At 43.7% G+C, this 16,433-nt stretch overlaps 1 protein-coding gene across 4 annotated transcripts in view; it reads right to left on the bottom strand.

Moving 5' to 3' along the window:
• Positions 1–6: 6 nt before the first annotated feature.
• The window catches only part of plxnb1b (plexin b1b), a 36,935-nt gene continuing 20,508 nt past the window's right edge, over positions 7–16,433 (bottom strand). For 3 of the 4 annotated variants that reach the window (XM_025060008.1, XM_025060006.1, XM_025060007.1), the window contains 34 exons: positions 16,259–16,387; positions 16,050–16,150; positions 15,347–15,479; positions 15,102–15,258; positions 14,300–14,408; positions 14,021–14,129; positions 12,624–13,508; positions 11,708–11,842; positions 11,489–11,611; positions 11,306–11,399; positions 10,623–10,789; positions 10,392–10,543; positions 9,711–9,813; positions 8,607–8,743; positions 8,269–8,445; positions 7,954–8,179; positions 7,050–7,292; positions 6,756–6,935; positions 6,480–6,628; positions 5,691–5,791; positions 5,236–5,453; positions 4,966–5,144; positions 4,809–4,875; positions 4,265–4,411; positions 3,785–3,950; positions 2,742–2,845; positions 2,572–2,656; positions 2,262–2,431; positions 1,884–2,044; positions 1,325–1,472; positions 1,172–1,236; positions 928–1,003; positions 768–842; positions 7–432 (listed from right to left, as the gene is read on the bottom strand). In XM_025060008.1, coding sequence (XP_024915776.1) covers positions 328–432; positions 768–842; positions 928–1,003; positions 1,172–1,236; positions 1,325–1,472; positions 1,884–2,044; positions 2,262–2,431; positions 2,572–2,656; positions 2,742–2,845; positions 3,785–3,950; positions 4,265–4,411; positions 4,809–4,875; positions 4,966–5,144; positions 5,236–5,453; positions 5,691–5,791; positions 6,480–6,628; positions 6,756–6,935; positions 7,050–7,292; positions 7,954–8,179; positions 8,269–8,445; positions 8,607–8,743; positions 9,711–9,813; positions 10,392–10,543; positions 10,623–10,789; positions 11,306–11,399; positions 11,489–11,611; positions 11,708–11,842; positions 12,624–13,508; positions 14,021–14,129; positions 14,300–14,408; positions 15,102–15,258; positions 15,347–15,479; positions 16,050–16,150; positions 16,259–16,387 — 5,376 coding nt within the window. In that variant the 3' untranslated portion in view covers positions 7–327. The remainder of the gene's footprint in view (positions 433–767; positions 843–927; positions 1,004–1,171; positions 1,237–1,324; positions 1,473–1,883; positions 2,045–2,261; positions 2,432–2,571; positions 2,657–2,741; positions 2,846–3,784; positions 3,951–4,264; positions 4,412–4,808; positions 4,876–4,965; positions 5,145–5,235; positions 5,454–5,690; positions 5,792–6,479; positions 6,629–6,755; positions 6,936–7,049; positions 7,293–7,953; positions 8,180–8,268; positions 8,446–8,606; positions 8,744–9,710; positions 9,814–10,391; positions 10,544–10,622; positions 10,790–11,305; positions 11,400–11,488; positions 11,612–11,707; positions 11,843–12,623; positions 13,509–14,020; positions 14,130–14,299; positions 14,409–15,101; positions 15,259–15,346; positions 15,480–16,049; positions 16,151–16,258; positions 16,388–16,433) is intronic. The other variant, XM_008320992.3, reaches the window with a different exon arrangement.

Below are 16,433 nucleotides of genomic sequence, written 5' to 3'. Positions count from 1 at the left end.
TCTGACCTCCTTTTCCTTCAAATGTCTCTTCATAAACACACAAACAGTACCAAAAGTGTTTAGGCGTCCACCTGCTCTCCTGTCTCTACGAGGGCCCTTGGTCCTACAGTTTTTGGACTCAACAATGTGGAATTATGTAAACAATGTAAAAATGAAGTTAAAGATGCTGGGATGTGGACTTTAATGCCAACTTCTAAATTAATAATAATAAAAAAAAAGCCACGTGAGCTGACTCACATCAAAAAAGTCTGTCTTTTTAATAATCCATAAGTTTCTGATCCTCAACTCAGCGTTCCAATGGTTCCTGCCACATTGGTGTCTCCACTGTCACAAGTCTGTGACCTTGTTCTCCACGGCCGCAGCAATCTGCTGTAGCCTGTAGCCAAGCTGCATCTTCTGGGCTGTGGTGTCCTCTTCTAATGCCGTAATAATCTGGGAACGGAGACCAACCATGAATCAGATTCTGTTTCTCTTCCAGCAAAATATTGTTTCATCTTTAGGAATCACAGTTTAACCACAGCTTGATTACAACTGTGAAAATCATGATTCTTCCAGTTATCCTGTGGTTAATCTGATGTCACTTTGATAACGTTTCTCTTTGTGTTGCCATTAAAGAAGCAACATCAATAAGGAAAAGAGCATCGATAAAAATTAAAAATGTGGACAGGCATCAGGTTGGACACCTTGTCCTCGCTCCGGTACTCTGGACTAGTACTGAGGTGACAGAAATGGACATGCTGCATTAATACAGGACAGGAGGAACTCACCTGGTCATAGTATTTGTTGATGTACTTGTAGAGCTCGTGCAATGCCACCAGGTAATTCAGCTCTCCAGAGTAGTTCTATAATACAAAGTGTTGAGGTAAGTGGTGACACTGTGTCTCGGTGTCTGTCTATAGTGTGTCTTAGTGTGTGTGTCTCTCTCACCCTGGACATTTCAGCCAAAGCAGAGTTCATCTCCTGATCACTGGCTGAGATGGTCTGCCTGATGTCAGCGTAGTACCTGCAACCACCACAAGTTCACAAAGACCAAAAGACAAACATGTAATCCCTGAATATAAGTCCTACCCACATGTGGAGTAAAGCAATGACAAATGAATCAGTTCACAAGTTAAACTGAAAAGGAATTCAATGACCTCCAGAGCCTGAGGTCGATCAACACTTCACCCACCTTTCCACCATCTGCTTGTACCGGGGGATGTCTCTGGCATACAGCAGCTTGTTGATGGGAGAGTCCTTCTCAAATGAAAACACCAGAATGGTCAGTGTTAAAGAACACACAAACGAACAGGTGAGGAATTAATGACAGGTCAGTTCCCCTCACCCGTCCAAGCTTGTGCTCAGCTATAGTGCATGAATCCATGAATGTCTGTGCGATGACGGAGAGGACGGCGTCCACATGGTCCGACGCCTGGACATCAAAAATGAACTGAGGGTTCTTCACGATGTTGATCCAGAAACGCAGGGGGAGACTGAAAAAAAAAAAAAAACCCAGAAAATATTTTGTTTGTTCTCTGTCTACTGAAAACAACATGTGGCTTCAACAACAGTAATCTCCAGACCAAGCTGTTTTGAATCATTAACCAATGATCTGCAGCTTCGTGTTTGGTCAAAAATATATTTTTAGTATCATTGTAGTATTTAGTTTATACTGCAGTAGGAGGAACTAAACAAAGGCTTCGATGGACTTAAACATCTGCTGCCATTCTTAGACTGCTAAGATTTCGATTCTGACATTTAAAAAAATAAATTTAAAAAAGTCTATTTTTTTACTCCATTACATTTAGTGAAACCTGTCGTTCCTTATTATCAAAGAAAATCAAATCATGTGGTCGTATATATACTGTATATATATTACATACAGAACGGTGCAGGTTCTGTACCTGTTGGTTTTCCAGATGTGGATGGTCTCCTGGTCCAGGATGCCATGTTGTGCTGCCTGGTCGTCCAGTAGGTCAAAGAAATATTTAACAGCCAGTGGGACGGGGCGGCTGGTGCTGAGAATCACCGTGAAGAGATCGTCTACAAACTTCTGCAGCGTACCCTGGAGCAGGGAAGAATACACAGCTGTGTGTTAGGATGTGGAAAACCATACGAGCCGATGAATTCTGACAGTTTTTGCCACGTTCTCCTCAGTTCTCTTTGTGGCAGTTTTACCAAATGCCACTGAGAGGTTGTAATATTAATTACTAGGTCAGTGCTTTAATAACTGGTGAATAAATGGTAAGGAAGCCCAGGGCCAGGTGTCAGTTTGGACCTACCTTCATGGACAGCAGACGGGTCAGGTAGATCTCAGGGATGGCCTTGGCCCGCTCCCTCTCCCGTAGGCTGCCCCTGCGGTGCTTGGGCAGCTCCGGCTCTTCACTGCCTTTGACAAGATGCCACAGTCGCATTCCTCCTTCATCTGCGTCTTCCAGCATTGGTGTTTCTGCTTACAGTAACATGTTTCATCCTTAAACTGAATGACTTTACGTGGCTCAAAAATGATTAGAATGAGCAGAGAATAAAGCAGGACAGTGAGTGACATCTACAGTCAGACACAGAACAAAGAACAAGAACATGCCGACTCACTCTCTCCTGCTACGTAGTCGTGGCTGTCGTGGTGAATGTGTTTGTTGTGACGAGGGACCAAAGCAACTGTCGCACCATCTGGGACCTGACAAGTGACCAGGCCACACTCAGTTAGCATGAAGGAACCATCAGAGGGGTTTGTCTAATGTACTCTGAGTGAGACCACGCACCTTGTAGTGCTGAAGAGTATTTAAGCGCTTCCAGTTGCCCTGAATCACCGACGTCAGGTCTTCATCTGACAGAATGAGATGACCGGCAACACCCGACCTCCACTCTGAACAGGACACAACCGTCGGATCATTAGTTTATCACAGTGAATGTGAGTGTGCTTCAATCTGCCATTGTACGTGGTTTTCTTAAGACCTTCATCTAAATCTGATTAAACAAAGACCAATCAGGAGCTGCAGTGAATTCCAAATGTCACGTCTGAACACAGCCACTCATCACATTACGCTGCAGGCACATTTTTGGACAGCAGGAACTTGGACAAATTTCAGGGCAGAAGGAAAGCTGAGTGGAGTACTGTACAGAGACATCATTGATCATTGACCTGCTCCAGAGTATTCTGGACCTCAGATTATGTTTCAGTCCTACAAAGACACACGTCCAAGACAACAAACTACAGTGTTACAACTGGAGAAATGAGAATAGAGAAGCTCAATCAACATTGCCGTTTCACTTTCAATTTAATTTGACAGATAAAAGTGAAAATGTGCTAAAGACGCACTTAAAGTAACATTATATAAATTTGTACAAAATAAAAAAAAAAAAAGAAAAAAGCAGTGCTCAGTGATGATGTGGTTGAGTTACAAATCTGAAAGCACTTCTTCCTCCATTCCACTCCATCTGAGTGATTGGATCAGACTGAAGGCAGGTTCAGGTTACAGGAAGTCTGACTTCAGCTGACCTACTGCCCTACAGTTTCAGACGGTGCCTCATAAACTGCTCAAACCTAAATTTAATTTTTTAGGTATAGAGCTGGAATTGCACTGTTCTTTTTCAACAATTTGTTATAACAGAAATTATACATATTTAATGTAATCATTCACCTGCACTTTATCCTTATTTGGCCCAACAGAATTATAATGTGAATTATAAAGAACTTCAACATGCCTCAATCAACGCTTGAGATTACTTGAGTTTTTAAGTTTATCATCAATTATGTTCATAATTTGTTCTCAGGGTGCGTCCGGTGGTGTGTTCAAAGTCTTACCCAGGTCTAGTGAGTCAGCATGGGGTCGGTTGGAGAAGGATGTTCCCTTGAACACCTGATCCAGCAGCTTCTCCTTCACCTGTGTGATGGTATCAATGTCCAGCACTTTGGAAGGCAGTGGCTGGTTTTCATTCACTCCTCCACCCTGCACCAGCACATTCAGAGTCTGCAGGAAAATATTTGAAAAAGTAGACAGTGATCGTCAGTCACGAAAGCAATTAATGACCTGCAAAGTTTGGATAAAAGTGTCTAATCTCCAGTAGGCAGTCCTGTTATGATGTCACTTCTCAAATAAAATATCAAAATGACTGTGGGCTTCGCGTTATCTATTTCTCTCAACATCCCCGGCTCATACCCTATAATTAAAAAAAAAAAAAAGACATTCAGCAGAGCTCTGACTGAAGAGGACACTTTGAACGGCTTCCAATGGAAGATGAAAAACCTGAGTTAAACTGATGAGGTGTCAGAGTGTGTCCTCACCATGGTCTTGTACTCCACATCCTCTCGCAGCAGTCGGTTGTCATTCAGAGTGTACTTGGCCTTCCCAGAAACAGCATCCACTGGTCCCTTGTCCACCTGGTGCTTAATGGCCCTGAACAGCATGAAGAGAGACTCTCCTGCTGAGTCCTACACACAGAGAGACAGAGAGGGGGCGGCACTGATGTTCATATTGAGACTTGAAATAATTTCACGTCTTGTTAGAAAACTGTTCTACAAATCGTACTTTGATAACTTCTCTTAGATGTCATAAAAAGCTCTAAAAGATACTTTTATTTTCTTCTGCTGCATTACACAACAGAGATGACCACTATGGAACAACCTCCAAAAAAATGGTTTTTACTTACTGTTAAGTTAAGAGTGAAATCATTACTGCTTTATGACTCATTCACTCCATTTAATTACTTATTATTATAATACAGTAGAAGTCAACAACAAAACAGCATTAAAGTGAATTTAAACCTTATAAAAAAATATTAGAATCAGACCAGTAGTTGAATAACATGCAATTGAGGAGCTGACTGACCCTGAGGAAAGCATAGAGACAGATGGACATCCAATTGGTTAAGAGCTTCTCCACTACCGTCTCTGTCCTGCAGAAGAAAAAAAAACCAAGTTTTTTACACTGCAAACTATTAAAAAAGACAACCTTTACTCCACAGGATTCATCTGTCGTTTCATACCGTCGCAACATCAGTTTGGGATTCTTGGCCACGTATTGTTCAACGAGGTCATTCAAGAGAGTTTTGAGGATGTCGGTGAAATATTCCAGTTTGCCATGAAGGGCCACAGTCAGCAGGGAAGCGACATAAGCTCTGTCCCTCGGGGAGAAGGTTCGCTGGCTTTCCAGTGTGTGAATGAACTGAAAAAAAAAGAAAAATAACAGGTGTGTAAATCTGTAAAATCTGGGGTTTCTTTAGGGGAGTGTCATTTTGCACAAAGGTGGGGACTACCTTAGTGAGGAAGAGTTTACTGTTGAGCAGGTTGGATAGCTGCACCAGGCCTTGCTCCACCGTCTGTCGACGACAGTCCTGGACATCGAGGTCACGCCTGAGAGGAGACTCTCTGTGGCCGGGGAAGAAAATGCGTTCAGCATACATCCGGTAGTCAAGGAACGGGATTCCGGAGCCCACGAGGTCACTGGACATGTCCATCATCTCAGTCATCAGGTCTGCGACAGTGGAAACAACGGTGTTAACGGACACAGGCTGTGGTTTAACTGACGTTTGAGATGTTTGACTAGGTGAAGTAAGAGTGAACATGAACTCCTTGTCGTTGTGACACAACTCACCATTGGAACCAAACACCACCAACTGTGACCTCTGCTTTAACCCATCACCAAAGTGAACAGTGGGCAGATTTAAGCACCAGGGAGCAGTGTCATTTTAGTCGTTTTACAGTCTCTTACCAGTGAACTCTTTCTTGCAGCGGTCCCTCACACTGGTCTCCAGGTTCTCCAGTTGGATTTGGACTTTCTTGTAGTCCCTAAGAGCCTGCTTACTTTTCCTCCTGACAGAAAACAACACATGTGATATCAGAGGACTGAAATAAGAAGAAGACGGGAACTGAACACTCCTTCAGTGGATAAGTAAGGACACACAGGCTGAAAGGAGATGTGGACACAACCATAAGACAGTAACTGTCAAGATTACAAAAATAAGTTCTTCATGACGCCTAGATATTATTGATAACTTCATCTCTACAGCAGAAAGAAATCTAATAATGAAAGTATTGTTTTTGTAACATCACTTTTACCCAGCCTGAAATCATATAATGGATTATTGTGTTTTAAAAACTAGGTTTTGTCTTTTCCATATAACACAGTAATTTCTTGACAGGCCAACTGGGGCCTGCGAATCACAAATCATAACACTTAGGGATGTCCGATATCAATATGCCGATATTGTCCAAACATGTTTACGATATCAACTGATACCGGTATATGCAGCCGTTTGCCCCCAAAACTGAGGTAAACGTCTCAGGACCGTGCAGGAGATTCCAGCATATGTGCCAACACCCATGTGTTGTCGGGTTTTCATTATCAGAGGAAAAAGAGGTAACAATTCTAACTGTGTATTAATAGAATTGTAATAACCTACAATGAAGCCATTATTTTTAAAAAATGTTTTAAGATGAGACTAGTAAGATACTTTAAATTAAAAAATAAATTAGACACATGAGAACACTGCCAACTGACCTGTAGATGAATACGATGATGAGGACGATCAACGCTACAATAGACGAGCCCACTCCCACACCGATCTTTGCCTCCAGGGGGAACGTGGACGGACTGAGGTTGTCGTACAGGACTTTACCAAGGGAGAAGTTCAGGTTGCCCATTTGGACCTGAAACAAATAAACACACAGCTCAGATGGTCAGAATGACGTTGTTTGTTTTATATATATATATATTTCAGCGCCACACTCTCATCATCAGGACTGTCCTGTGACTAAAAAGGTCGAGTGAACTCACGATAAACTCTGGCAGGTTGTCAGAGCCCTCCAGCTTCCTGCTGTTGAGTCCTGGTGCGGGCTGCTGCGGTGGGGGCTCACAGTACAGGTGGTTTCTCGTCAGTGTCTTGACAGCACACACACCTTCACCTATTAGCACCACCACCTCCTCCTTAGAAATGGCCAGGTCCAGATTTTCACCCTGACACAGTAATAAAGAAACTTTTACAGAGGTGGTTCCAGGTTCAACGCTAACGGGTTATTCAGAGATCTCAGACTGGTGATCTGCAGGACTGGAAGTCTCACTCTCTCTGACCTCCAGCTGGATGAAACTCCCAGGATTGTAGCGATAGGCTTTGAGCGGTTCCTGTTGGTTCAGACAACGGAGGACGGGGTTGGGTTCGTAGCTGAAAGGCTGCTGGTTCAGACTGCTAAAGTCGAAGCGGAGGTTGTCCAGGAGAAACTCCACTGTGACCTTTGACCCGGGGACTGACGAGTCCACCATTGGAGAGCGACATAGGAACAAGGAGGAAGAGTTCACTACACAGCGCTCAGTGAACTGAAAAAACAGGGAGTGTTTCCAAAAGGACAGTCAGTGAAGACACACACACACACAAGTCTTCGTTCCTGTGAGGACAGTTATGACAAAATACATCTCACTGTCACTAACTGAACTGTAGCCTCTCAAACTAAGTCTCGTTTGTACCAATAAAGACTAACAGAGTTCTAAGTACAGTGTCCTCTCTCTGTATCGCGGTTCTCCTTTCGCTCCCTGAGTACATCGCAGATTTTTTTTTTAAATCTGATCTCGCGAAATATAGCACAAAATAAACTTTAAAATTTGCGAACGACTGTTGGTAGCATTGTTTACCTAGACGAGATTGTACACAGCATACTATTGGCTAAAACAATGTGTACTTGTGTGTACTATTGGCTAATTGAGCATGCTCTTCTGTTCCTCACTCTGATTGGCCATTAAACAACTCTACTGTGTATATAATTATGTGGGAGGGTGATACAGTCTACAGAGGGTTGATACCAGTGTGGGGGAGGTTGGTTAAGATAAATATATATATGTAAATAATATAATTACTATCTCGCTTCTACTTTGCAGATTTTCTCAATTCACGGTGGGAACGCAACTACCGCAACGAGAGAGGGACCACTGTACTTGTCCTCGTCAGAGTCTAAGAAAGATGTCGTTGCACAGAGACACGTACCTGTTTGACAGAGCAGAGTGCGTCTTCAGAACAGACCATTTCATGAAGCCTCCTAACTCTCCTTCCTGTAGTTGGAACTCCCTCCTTTCTCCTCACTGTGCTCCTCTTTTTCCTCCTCTTCACTGAGCTCTGGCTGATAGACTTAGAGGAGGACACCGTTACCACAATCTGGGGTTCTTGAACTACATCCAAATTATGACCTGACACGAAGATTAACCGTCCGCCTCTAATCAGAGAAAAAAAAAAAAAGGTTTGAAATTTTAAAAGCTTTTCAAGTTAATACAAAAATGACTAAGAATTGATGCTCAGACTTACTCCACAAAGCTCTTGGACGGCATGGCACTGGTGAGGTCGGGGTTGTCTGTGTAGCGGTAGAACTTTGTGTGGAGGTGGCGCTGGTTGCTGCCGTAGTGCAGAGTGATGCGGTGGTCTCCTGTTTTATTACTTCTGCCAGTCACACAGTGAACACTGGACTCCAGCACCTCTGACACACTGAGGGGAACCACAGGATGACACAATTCAGACCAACACTTATATACAAATATCATGTTGTTTTCAACCTAGTTATCTGAAGCCAAACTACAGAAATTGGTAGAGAGGAAACTTTTAAAACTTGTAACTAAGTTCAACCAAGTTCAGTCTTTGTGTCTCACATTGTACAGGGCACTCCTCCCACGGTGACGCTGAGGTCAGACGGGTGGCCTGTCAGCAGGTGTCGGCCAGTGATTGTCAGAGACGTTCCTCCAGCTTTGGGCCCCCTCTCAGGTGACACTCCCATCACAAATGGATCCTTTATAAGTCAGAAAAGCACTAACTTAGACATTGTTTTCACCGATTTTAAAGAGTGTTCTGGGAGTTAGAGGAGACTTGCAGTGCCAAGCTGCAGTCCTTGCCAAACACCAGAATTCAGAAGCAGCGTACAATAGCAGACAGCATCGGCACAACCGCCCAGAGCTCAGGAAGTCTACATGTTCATGTGGTAATAGAGCGCACACAAAGAAGTGACTGTGTCCAGTGTGAGACACAGATGGAATAAAATTGAATTTTATTCCATCTGGCACTCTGAGTATCATAAAGTGGCACCAGCCGACACAGAGAGTTTCATGTTCACGACATCAGGACGACAACACCACCAGTACACAGCCGTCTGAGGAGCTGATGCTACTGTAATGTCCCAGAGTACTAATAATAAACTAAAAAGACAGCAACAGGCCCAGGCTGAATGTGTCTTCACCTGCAGCCTGTATAAAGGAGCACAGGAAGTATTGCTCATGGGTCTGTGTCTCTGTAATGAAAGGACAGTTTGGCAGATCTGTTGGGGGAGGGGCTGCAGTTTTAAGAATGGATTAAAAGATTAAATGAAGATTAAATTGAAGTGAAGCCAGGAGCTGAGCCTTATGTTGACACCACACCTCGTCACGTCCCATTGTCCCTAAGACCAGAAGTAGAGGCTTCAATGAAACCAGTGCTGGACCTGGGAATCATAGAACCTATAACTGAGAGCACACAATTCCAAGAACAAAAACCAGGGCAACTGTAGGTCGGAATACTGAGCCCCAAGAGGGACAGATAAGGACGGCCGACAGTCAAGCCAGCTGGAGTTTTCCATGTTCCCTCGACCCCAGCAGCCAAAAGCTGACCCTGTTCATCATACGTATATTTCCTTTGGGAGTAATCACCAATACCGAGTACCAATACAGTACAATTAGTACTTTTAAATAATAATCTGTGACAGTATAATGACTGATGTCCTGTACCTGGTAACTGAACATTTGGCTGGATGCACCGAACTCTTCATTCACTTTAACATAGACCAGGCCTGACTTCTCTTCTTTACTGGCTTTGGTCCTGCATACAATCCTAGAAGACACATATCACAGAATGGTTATGTCATTTTCACTTTTCTATTTATAAACATATAACTTTTCACTCAGAAATACAGTGTGAGGGCTGGCATGTTGTGATGAGGACACCTCCAGCTGTACAATAACCAGATTACTACAGAAGTTCTTAAATGAAACATTAGATTATGGGACTTGAACCACCTAAAATAAGAATCTACTAATCTCAAAATATAAATGTAAATGTTGTTTTTCTTTTGCACAGAAGTGTAGTAATCAAGAGAGAAAAGGCAGAAAGTCTGCCATCTGCAGGTCAGCTGTTATTATAAATATAACATTAGTCCCACTCTAAGCTAGGGTTGTCCAACCTGTGGACCACTTCTGGCCGTGAACCCCCCTCATCTGGCCCCTGACTAGATGATAATAATAATTTAATTTTTCCCTTGATGTATTTCTTTTAATTTAATAATTTAGTTAGTTATTTAAAAATGAGAAAAAAAATATTTGTACTCGCCGTTATAACTGTAGTACGGTATTAGAGACAACACCTTGACACAACCAAACCCCAGACAGACCCACAGAGCAGCTGGTGTTTACCTGGAGGAGACTTCATAAAGGTTTGGGATGACGGTACAGGTCACACCAGCGACAGTCACGGAGGTCAGGATGTCTTCAGCCTTCTGACCCAGGTTGGAGCCCTGGATGGTGACCAGGGAGCCTCCTTCCAGCAGACTGGAGAGAGGCTCAATCTGAGGCAGAGAGCAGAGCTTTTAGAACCGTTTTCCTCCTGTTGATGTTCTAGATGAACGCAGTGAAAGGTGTACCCACAGAGCTGATGACGGGAGCAGGGCACGTCAGCTGGACAGGTTGACCGCACGAGTCTGTGTACACGCAGCTGGCCTGAGCGCTGCCACACCACACACAACTGTACTTCCTGTCCGCTGTTTGGCAGCGACTACAGTCAGAACGGCCGACGGAGCAGTTGTACAACGTCACTGTAGAGACAACAGACAGAGGATCGTTAGTCCGTGTGTTTTACTGTATGAGATTCATAGGAATGACATATTTTAAAGGGACATTCTATGCCATTGTTAGTTACAACTTTGTTGGAGAAACTGAAACATTGAGTTCAGCTGGTATTCATAGGTTTTCTTTTTACACTAAATAACAATATTATAAATGCTGTGTTGATGCAAAAAAAAAGAAAAACCAAAAGAGAACAGTCTGCCTTCAGGATTTAAACACACAGGAAATCACAGCAACATTTTGGAGTGGATTTTTTTGTACCAAACACAGAGCACTTTAAACAGAGGATTAAGGACTGCTTCAGTACTGGAGCGCACAGGCACTAGAAGCTGATGATGATTGATGTTAAATGTTTGTTGTTTTGTCGTTGTATGTTTGAAATAAATAAATAAAACTTAAAAGTTTCTGAAAACAATCTGTGGGAGTGGACCATACTAAGAATTTAACATTTTGTCCTTTGTATTTACCAAAGACTTTGTTCGTACCATAAAGATCCGTGGAACTGTCCACGTGGAAGGTGTCCTTCCTCTTCACGTACACCATGGCGTTGTACTCTTCCACCGGAGCTGAGTATGTGTACTGGACAAAGAGCCAACGCAGAACATAGTTTAGAAACTGTTCCCAAACAGTGACAGGTTCCTACATACGGTGTATTCCTGGTGCCCCACCTGGTGCAGTTGACAGGTGATGTCAAAGCTGTAGGGATCCATGTCATCAGGCTCCACATAGGTGTCCACTACCACAGTCTGGCCTTCAATGATCAGCACACACTCGTACTCCAACTCTGTGTCCTGAACACAAACAACTGTTGTTAATGCAGGTTCTCAAGCAGAGGTCTAGGGACCCTTTAATGGTCTTGATCTTTCTGGTGTGTGTTTTTGTGCTACCTCATATAGGTGTAGGTTGCGGGCCAGTAGAGTAATCTTCCTGTCAACTCTCACAGGAAGCAGCGAGGAACCCTGAACCTTTTCAACACATGGACAAGCTGAGGCGCCCCAGTTGACAAAGGAGCCCTCATCCCCCTGTGTTTGATCAGATACAGACACAGACACACAGACACACACTGCATGAAAATCTCTTCATTCTAAACACAGTAAATACCACGGCAGGAAACTGCGGGTGAACTACACCTCCGAGGCAAAGCCTGATGGGAGATTGTAATTAATGGCCTATTTTGTGAAGGAAATCTAACTATTAAAAATACACAAAATACATAAAATACAAAAACAGCTTAGAACATGTGAAGGGCAGTTTGATGAGGCTGCCTGACTGGATACAGACTGGGCGTCTCCCTTCAGGTTACATGTCAGACAGCTGTTCTGTTTACCATGACTTATTACTGTATATGTGCACACATCAATCATAATCCACTAGTGAATTACTTACAGGACAATTTGTCACTAGATGTCAGCACTAAAGATAAGACTTGAAAGCAGGATGCAGTTATGAGCTTTTTTTTTTGTGCAATTATAAGCTGTATTTACTGTAAATGTGTGTCTGAATTGCAACTCTTGCAACTTACAGGTTATTCTGTATAAATATTCTATTATATTCTGTATAAAAAAATTCACAACTCCAGCAGCTCACGCGTTAATAGTCATTTATATGTGGAAAACATTTAAACAACAACATGAGTCGAGCGGCGGTAACAAGAGTTAATCCTGAAGATGTTTTCATTTTCAGTTCAACAGCAGCAGGTAGAAAGTCAAGGCAGAGGGTGAAGGGTTCGAACTGCAGCTTCGAAAGGAAGAGCAGTAGAGGAGGAGAAGACAAGGAAGCACTCAGACGGGTGGCTGAACTCACCATCAGTAAGTCATCAGCTGCGTCATACTGGAAGTCCATCCCTGAGTCTATATCCAACAGGTTGGGATAGGATGTGGCGACACGGTCAACCTCACCGTCACCTGACAACACGACGGCAGCTGAAAATGTGGCGCCCTCATTTTCTAACTTGTCTTCTTCTTCAGCATCCACCTCTTCTGGCCAGGGAAGGACCTCAGAAAAAACACCTGGGCCTTGAGTCCGAGTGTTTTCAGTCGGTGCCACTAAAGAGGGCGTTTGGGTCAGTTCCAGCTCAGAGTGTTCTGTAGGTAGGGGTGATGGAAGCGGGAGGACGGCCGGTGCCGTCACGGGAAGGTCTCCCTCAGCTTCTCTGCGGAGCGACTCGGTCACCACCATCTGTGGGGACGTGTCGGGGATCATCAGAGCGATCACAGGTTCCTGATTCACTGCAGTAACGGGCAACAACTCTGCAGCCATCACCACCTTGGGCGTAACCGTAGCAACTTTGGTGTCACCCTGGGTGACAACAATGACATCTTCGTCTCTTGCGGCTATTTTTAGTGTCTTCATGACAGTGGTTTCTGAGGTCAGAGGCATGGTCACAACCGGCCTGGTAGGCTGCAGTGTGACGGGAGGTCGAGTCGTCACGGTGGTCAGTCCAGGACTGAGTGTTGTGGTCGGTGGAATGGGCGGCACGGTGGTTGGCTGACTGGTTATTGGTACCGTGGCCTGGGGTTTGGTTGTAATGGATGAGGTAACAGCTGATGTTGTTGAAGCTGATGTTGTTGTGGTGGTGGTGGAGGTGGTGGTGGTGGAGGTGGAGGTCAAGATGGTGTGGCTGATGCTGGACATTGTGCTGACTTTAATGGGATTAGTTGGGAGAGGAGCTGAGATGGGAAGCTCAAACTTCAGGAGGAGGAGGATAAGGAGACAATAAAAGAGAAATAAAAATGTGATGTCAACCATCACCTAATATTAGTTTTAGATTTTAAGAAAAAAGAAACTAAAAACTGAATGCACAACATTACAGTGTCTGAGTGCAGACTCCTTTAGTGTTTTGTCCACAATATTAAACTAAATGACTCGTTTTCAAGAATGAATTTTTAATACTTGGCTCTAAGTTGTGGTTCAGATTCTAAAGACATTTTCATGTGATTTAAATTTATATAAAATATTTTATCTCGGGATTTCCAGTACTGTAGGCCTGCTGGTTAAGGAAGTTAAGTGTCGACTAAGGTGATGGGTTAAAGGCAGACGTTGTGTGTGTTTGTTAATATACAACCAAGTTCATAGACTGTAAATGTTGAAGAATATTTAGGACTTACTACTACCACAAGACTTGACGTAGCTCTGCTACTAAAATACCTTAAACAGCAACACATGTAAATCTGGGAACATGATGTGCAACAACGACTTACATGCTGGTTGTAGATAATGACTCCCTGCTCACAGGTGGGTTTGTGGGTACACAGGTGCTGATGAACACACCAGTTACAGCCCCAGTGACTCAGAACACAACCACGGCAGCTGCAAAAGTCACCAGACAGAAATTAGACACATGGCTAACAGTTTCTGGGCAGAGGTTAGAAATGAGGACATGTATAAGGTGGGGCAAATCAATGGTGAGTCATGAAACAGTCACAGAAATAAACAAACATGTCCATAAAAAGGGCACGGTAAAACCAGTGGTAACTCACGGCATGCTGCCAGACAGCTCCTTGACAGCCATACAGTCATAGAAGATGAAATCATGTCCGGTGACTCTGACGTCACCAAAACAAAGTGACAATGTGACTGTCACAGAGTCTGGAGGGATGAACCAAAGAAGAAGAGAAACAAAGAGAGAGAGAGAGAGAGAGACAGAGAGACAGAGAGAGAGAGACAGCATGTTCAGTGACAAATAGGCTATTGGCTCAGGAATATCTTCTCAGATTACAAGGTCTAGGATCAGTGTTGTGTTCCTAAAAACAAAGAATCAAAGAGGTTCAGGTCTAGGCAGCCAACACAGGTGGAGTCATATCCAGTCTGTGAACTCTTCATTCTTAGCCTAGAGTTCAAATACAAACAGGGTTGGACTTGACTTCAACAGGTGCTCTGGAGGAAAAGCAGCCGAGGATTAACAGTCAAATTTAAAAAAGCTAACTTCTTAAACATTGTCTGAATCGGTTTCTTTTGACTTCAGTCTTGAGGAAGTACTAGTTGGCTATCAGTTTAGACAAATCTCTTTTTTATTTCAATATTTAAGTACATAAAAAATAGATTTTTAAAATAGACTTTTAATTGAGTAGTACACTTTTAGTACTTTGTAGTACAACATGTACTTCATTTTACGTAGGGTATCTGTAGTTCTACATGCCCAGATTCTTAGTTGAGGTATTGGACCGTATGCACATGTGGAGTTTCAGAATCAGAACCTGCAAAAACACATGATAACTGGGTTCTTAGAACAGGCAGTCAAGTCAACTCCAGGAGATCAATAACTGAGTGAAGGGAACGTACCCTGTCCTGGAGGCACAGAGGGTACTTGGGTGATTGTGGGTGACTGGCAGGTGACTCCAGCTTCAGTGACAGTAGCAGTGCTGTGGACGCCCTGGAAGAAGCAGGAATACGACTCATGCTTCTCCAGCAGTGGGAGACCTGGCACCGACAGGTGTATCTACATCGACCAGAGAAAGAAGAGGGAAATCTTACTAGTTTTCTGAATCAGAAAGTTGTTATGGTTTGATAGACCTAACTTATATTACCATCCTGCTCTCGTCCCTGCTGATGTTGGAGGGGTTGATGTGCTGCACAGTCAGACACTGCAGCTCTATGTCAAAGCTCCAGAGCCACTGACCTGGCTGGCTCCCACGTGCACACTCCGACTGCAACGTGCACCTGCAGAGGAAAGAGCATCATCACACAACAGTCACGACGACCTCAATCTGTCTCACGTCTAACTCCTGAATATTAATATTAAACATAAGTACGGTCATGGAAGATGTCGAACTTTCCAGTTTGGACTGTAATAATTAGGGCTGTCAAAATGGACGCGTTAATGCAGCTAAATCCATCGTCACGATCTGAGTAAAAATGTTAACACAAATAATGCCTCTGAGTGACTGACAGTCATTGGAAAGTCTCTGTGGTGCAGTCATTTAGAGTGTTGGCCTGTAACCCGAGAGGTTGCTGGTTTGAACCCACCCAGGCTGCTGTAGTGCCTAAAATTAAGGCTTTAAGACTTGATATAAAGACTTCTTTCTACCCTTCTGGGTCATGATGAAGTGGAAAGGTCACATTGTTTTGTCTGGTTTTCTTGTCCATCACTCTATAAGCACGTTCATGGCTGCTGATTAAACCAAATACCAAGTGAGCCACGTGACGGCCGCTGGGCTCACCCGCAGGAAGTCTGTGTTAATGATTAACTAGTATGTTTCCGGGTGACTGCTCTGCACTGTTAAATCTCACCTTCCCTCTAGGATACACCAGCCACAGTAGGGGTCATGGGCCAGCAGGCAGGAGTGGCAGTCCAGGTGCTGCTGACATTCGGCCACTGGCCTTTTCTGCAGCTGCAAACATGACAAAAAAAAAGTTAAAATGAGGACCGAAAGCAAGAATGGCAAATCAGAATCTTTCCAGAATAACTGGCCTAATAGAACGTTGGTTGGGAGCCATACCTTGTTATGGGTCATTATGAAGAGATGTTCCTCCTTCTGGTCAAGGATGAGGTCAGAGCTGATGGCTGCGTTCTCTTGAATGGAGGTGACGGAGTACTCCTCCACTTCACCATTCGAACCCAGGAACACCTTCACACACATCAATGGTAATGGTTATGTATTTGTAAGAGCTCAC

This window comes from Cynoglossus semilaevis, chromosome 11 (genome assembly GCF_000523025.1).
Source record: "Cynoglossus semilaevis isolate Cse_v1.0 chromosome 11, Cse_v1.0, whole genome shotgun sequence".
NCBI lineage: Eukaryota > Metazoa > Chordata > Actinopteri > Pleuronectiformes > Cynoglossidae > Cynoglossus > Cynoglossus semilaevis.
This window is presented reverse-complemented; position numbering and strand designations above follow the sequence as displayed.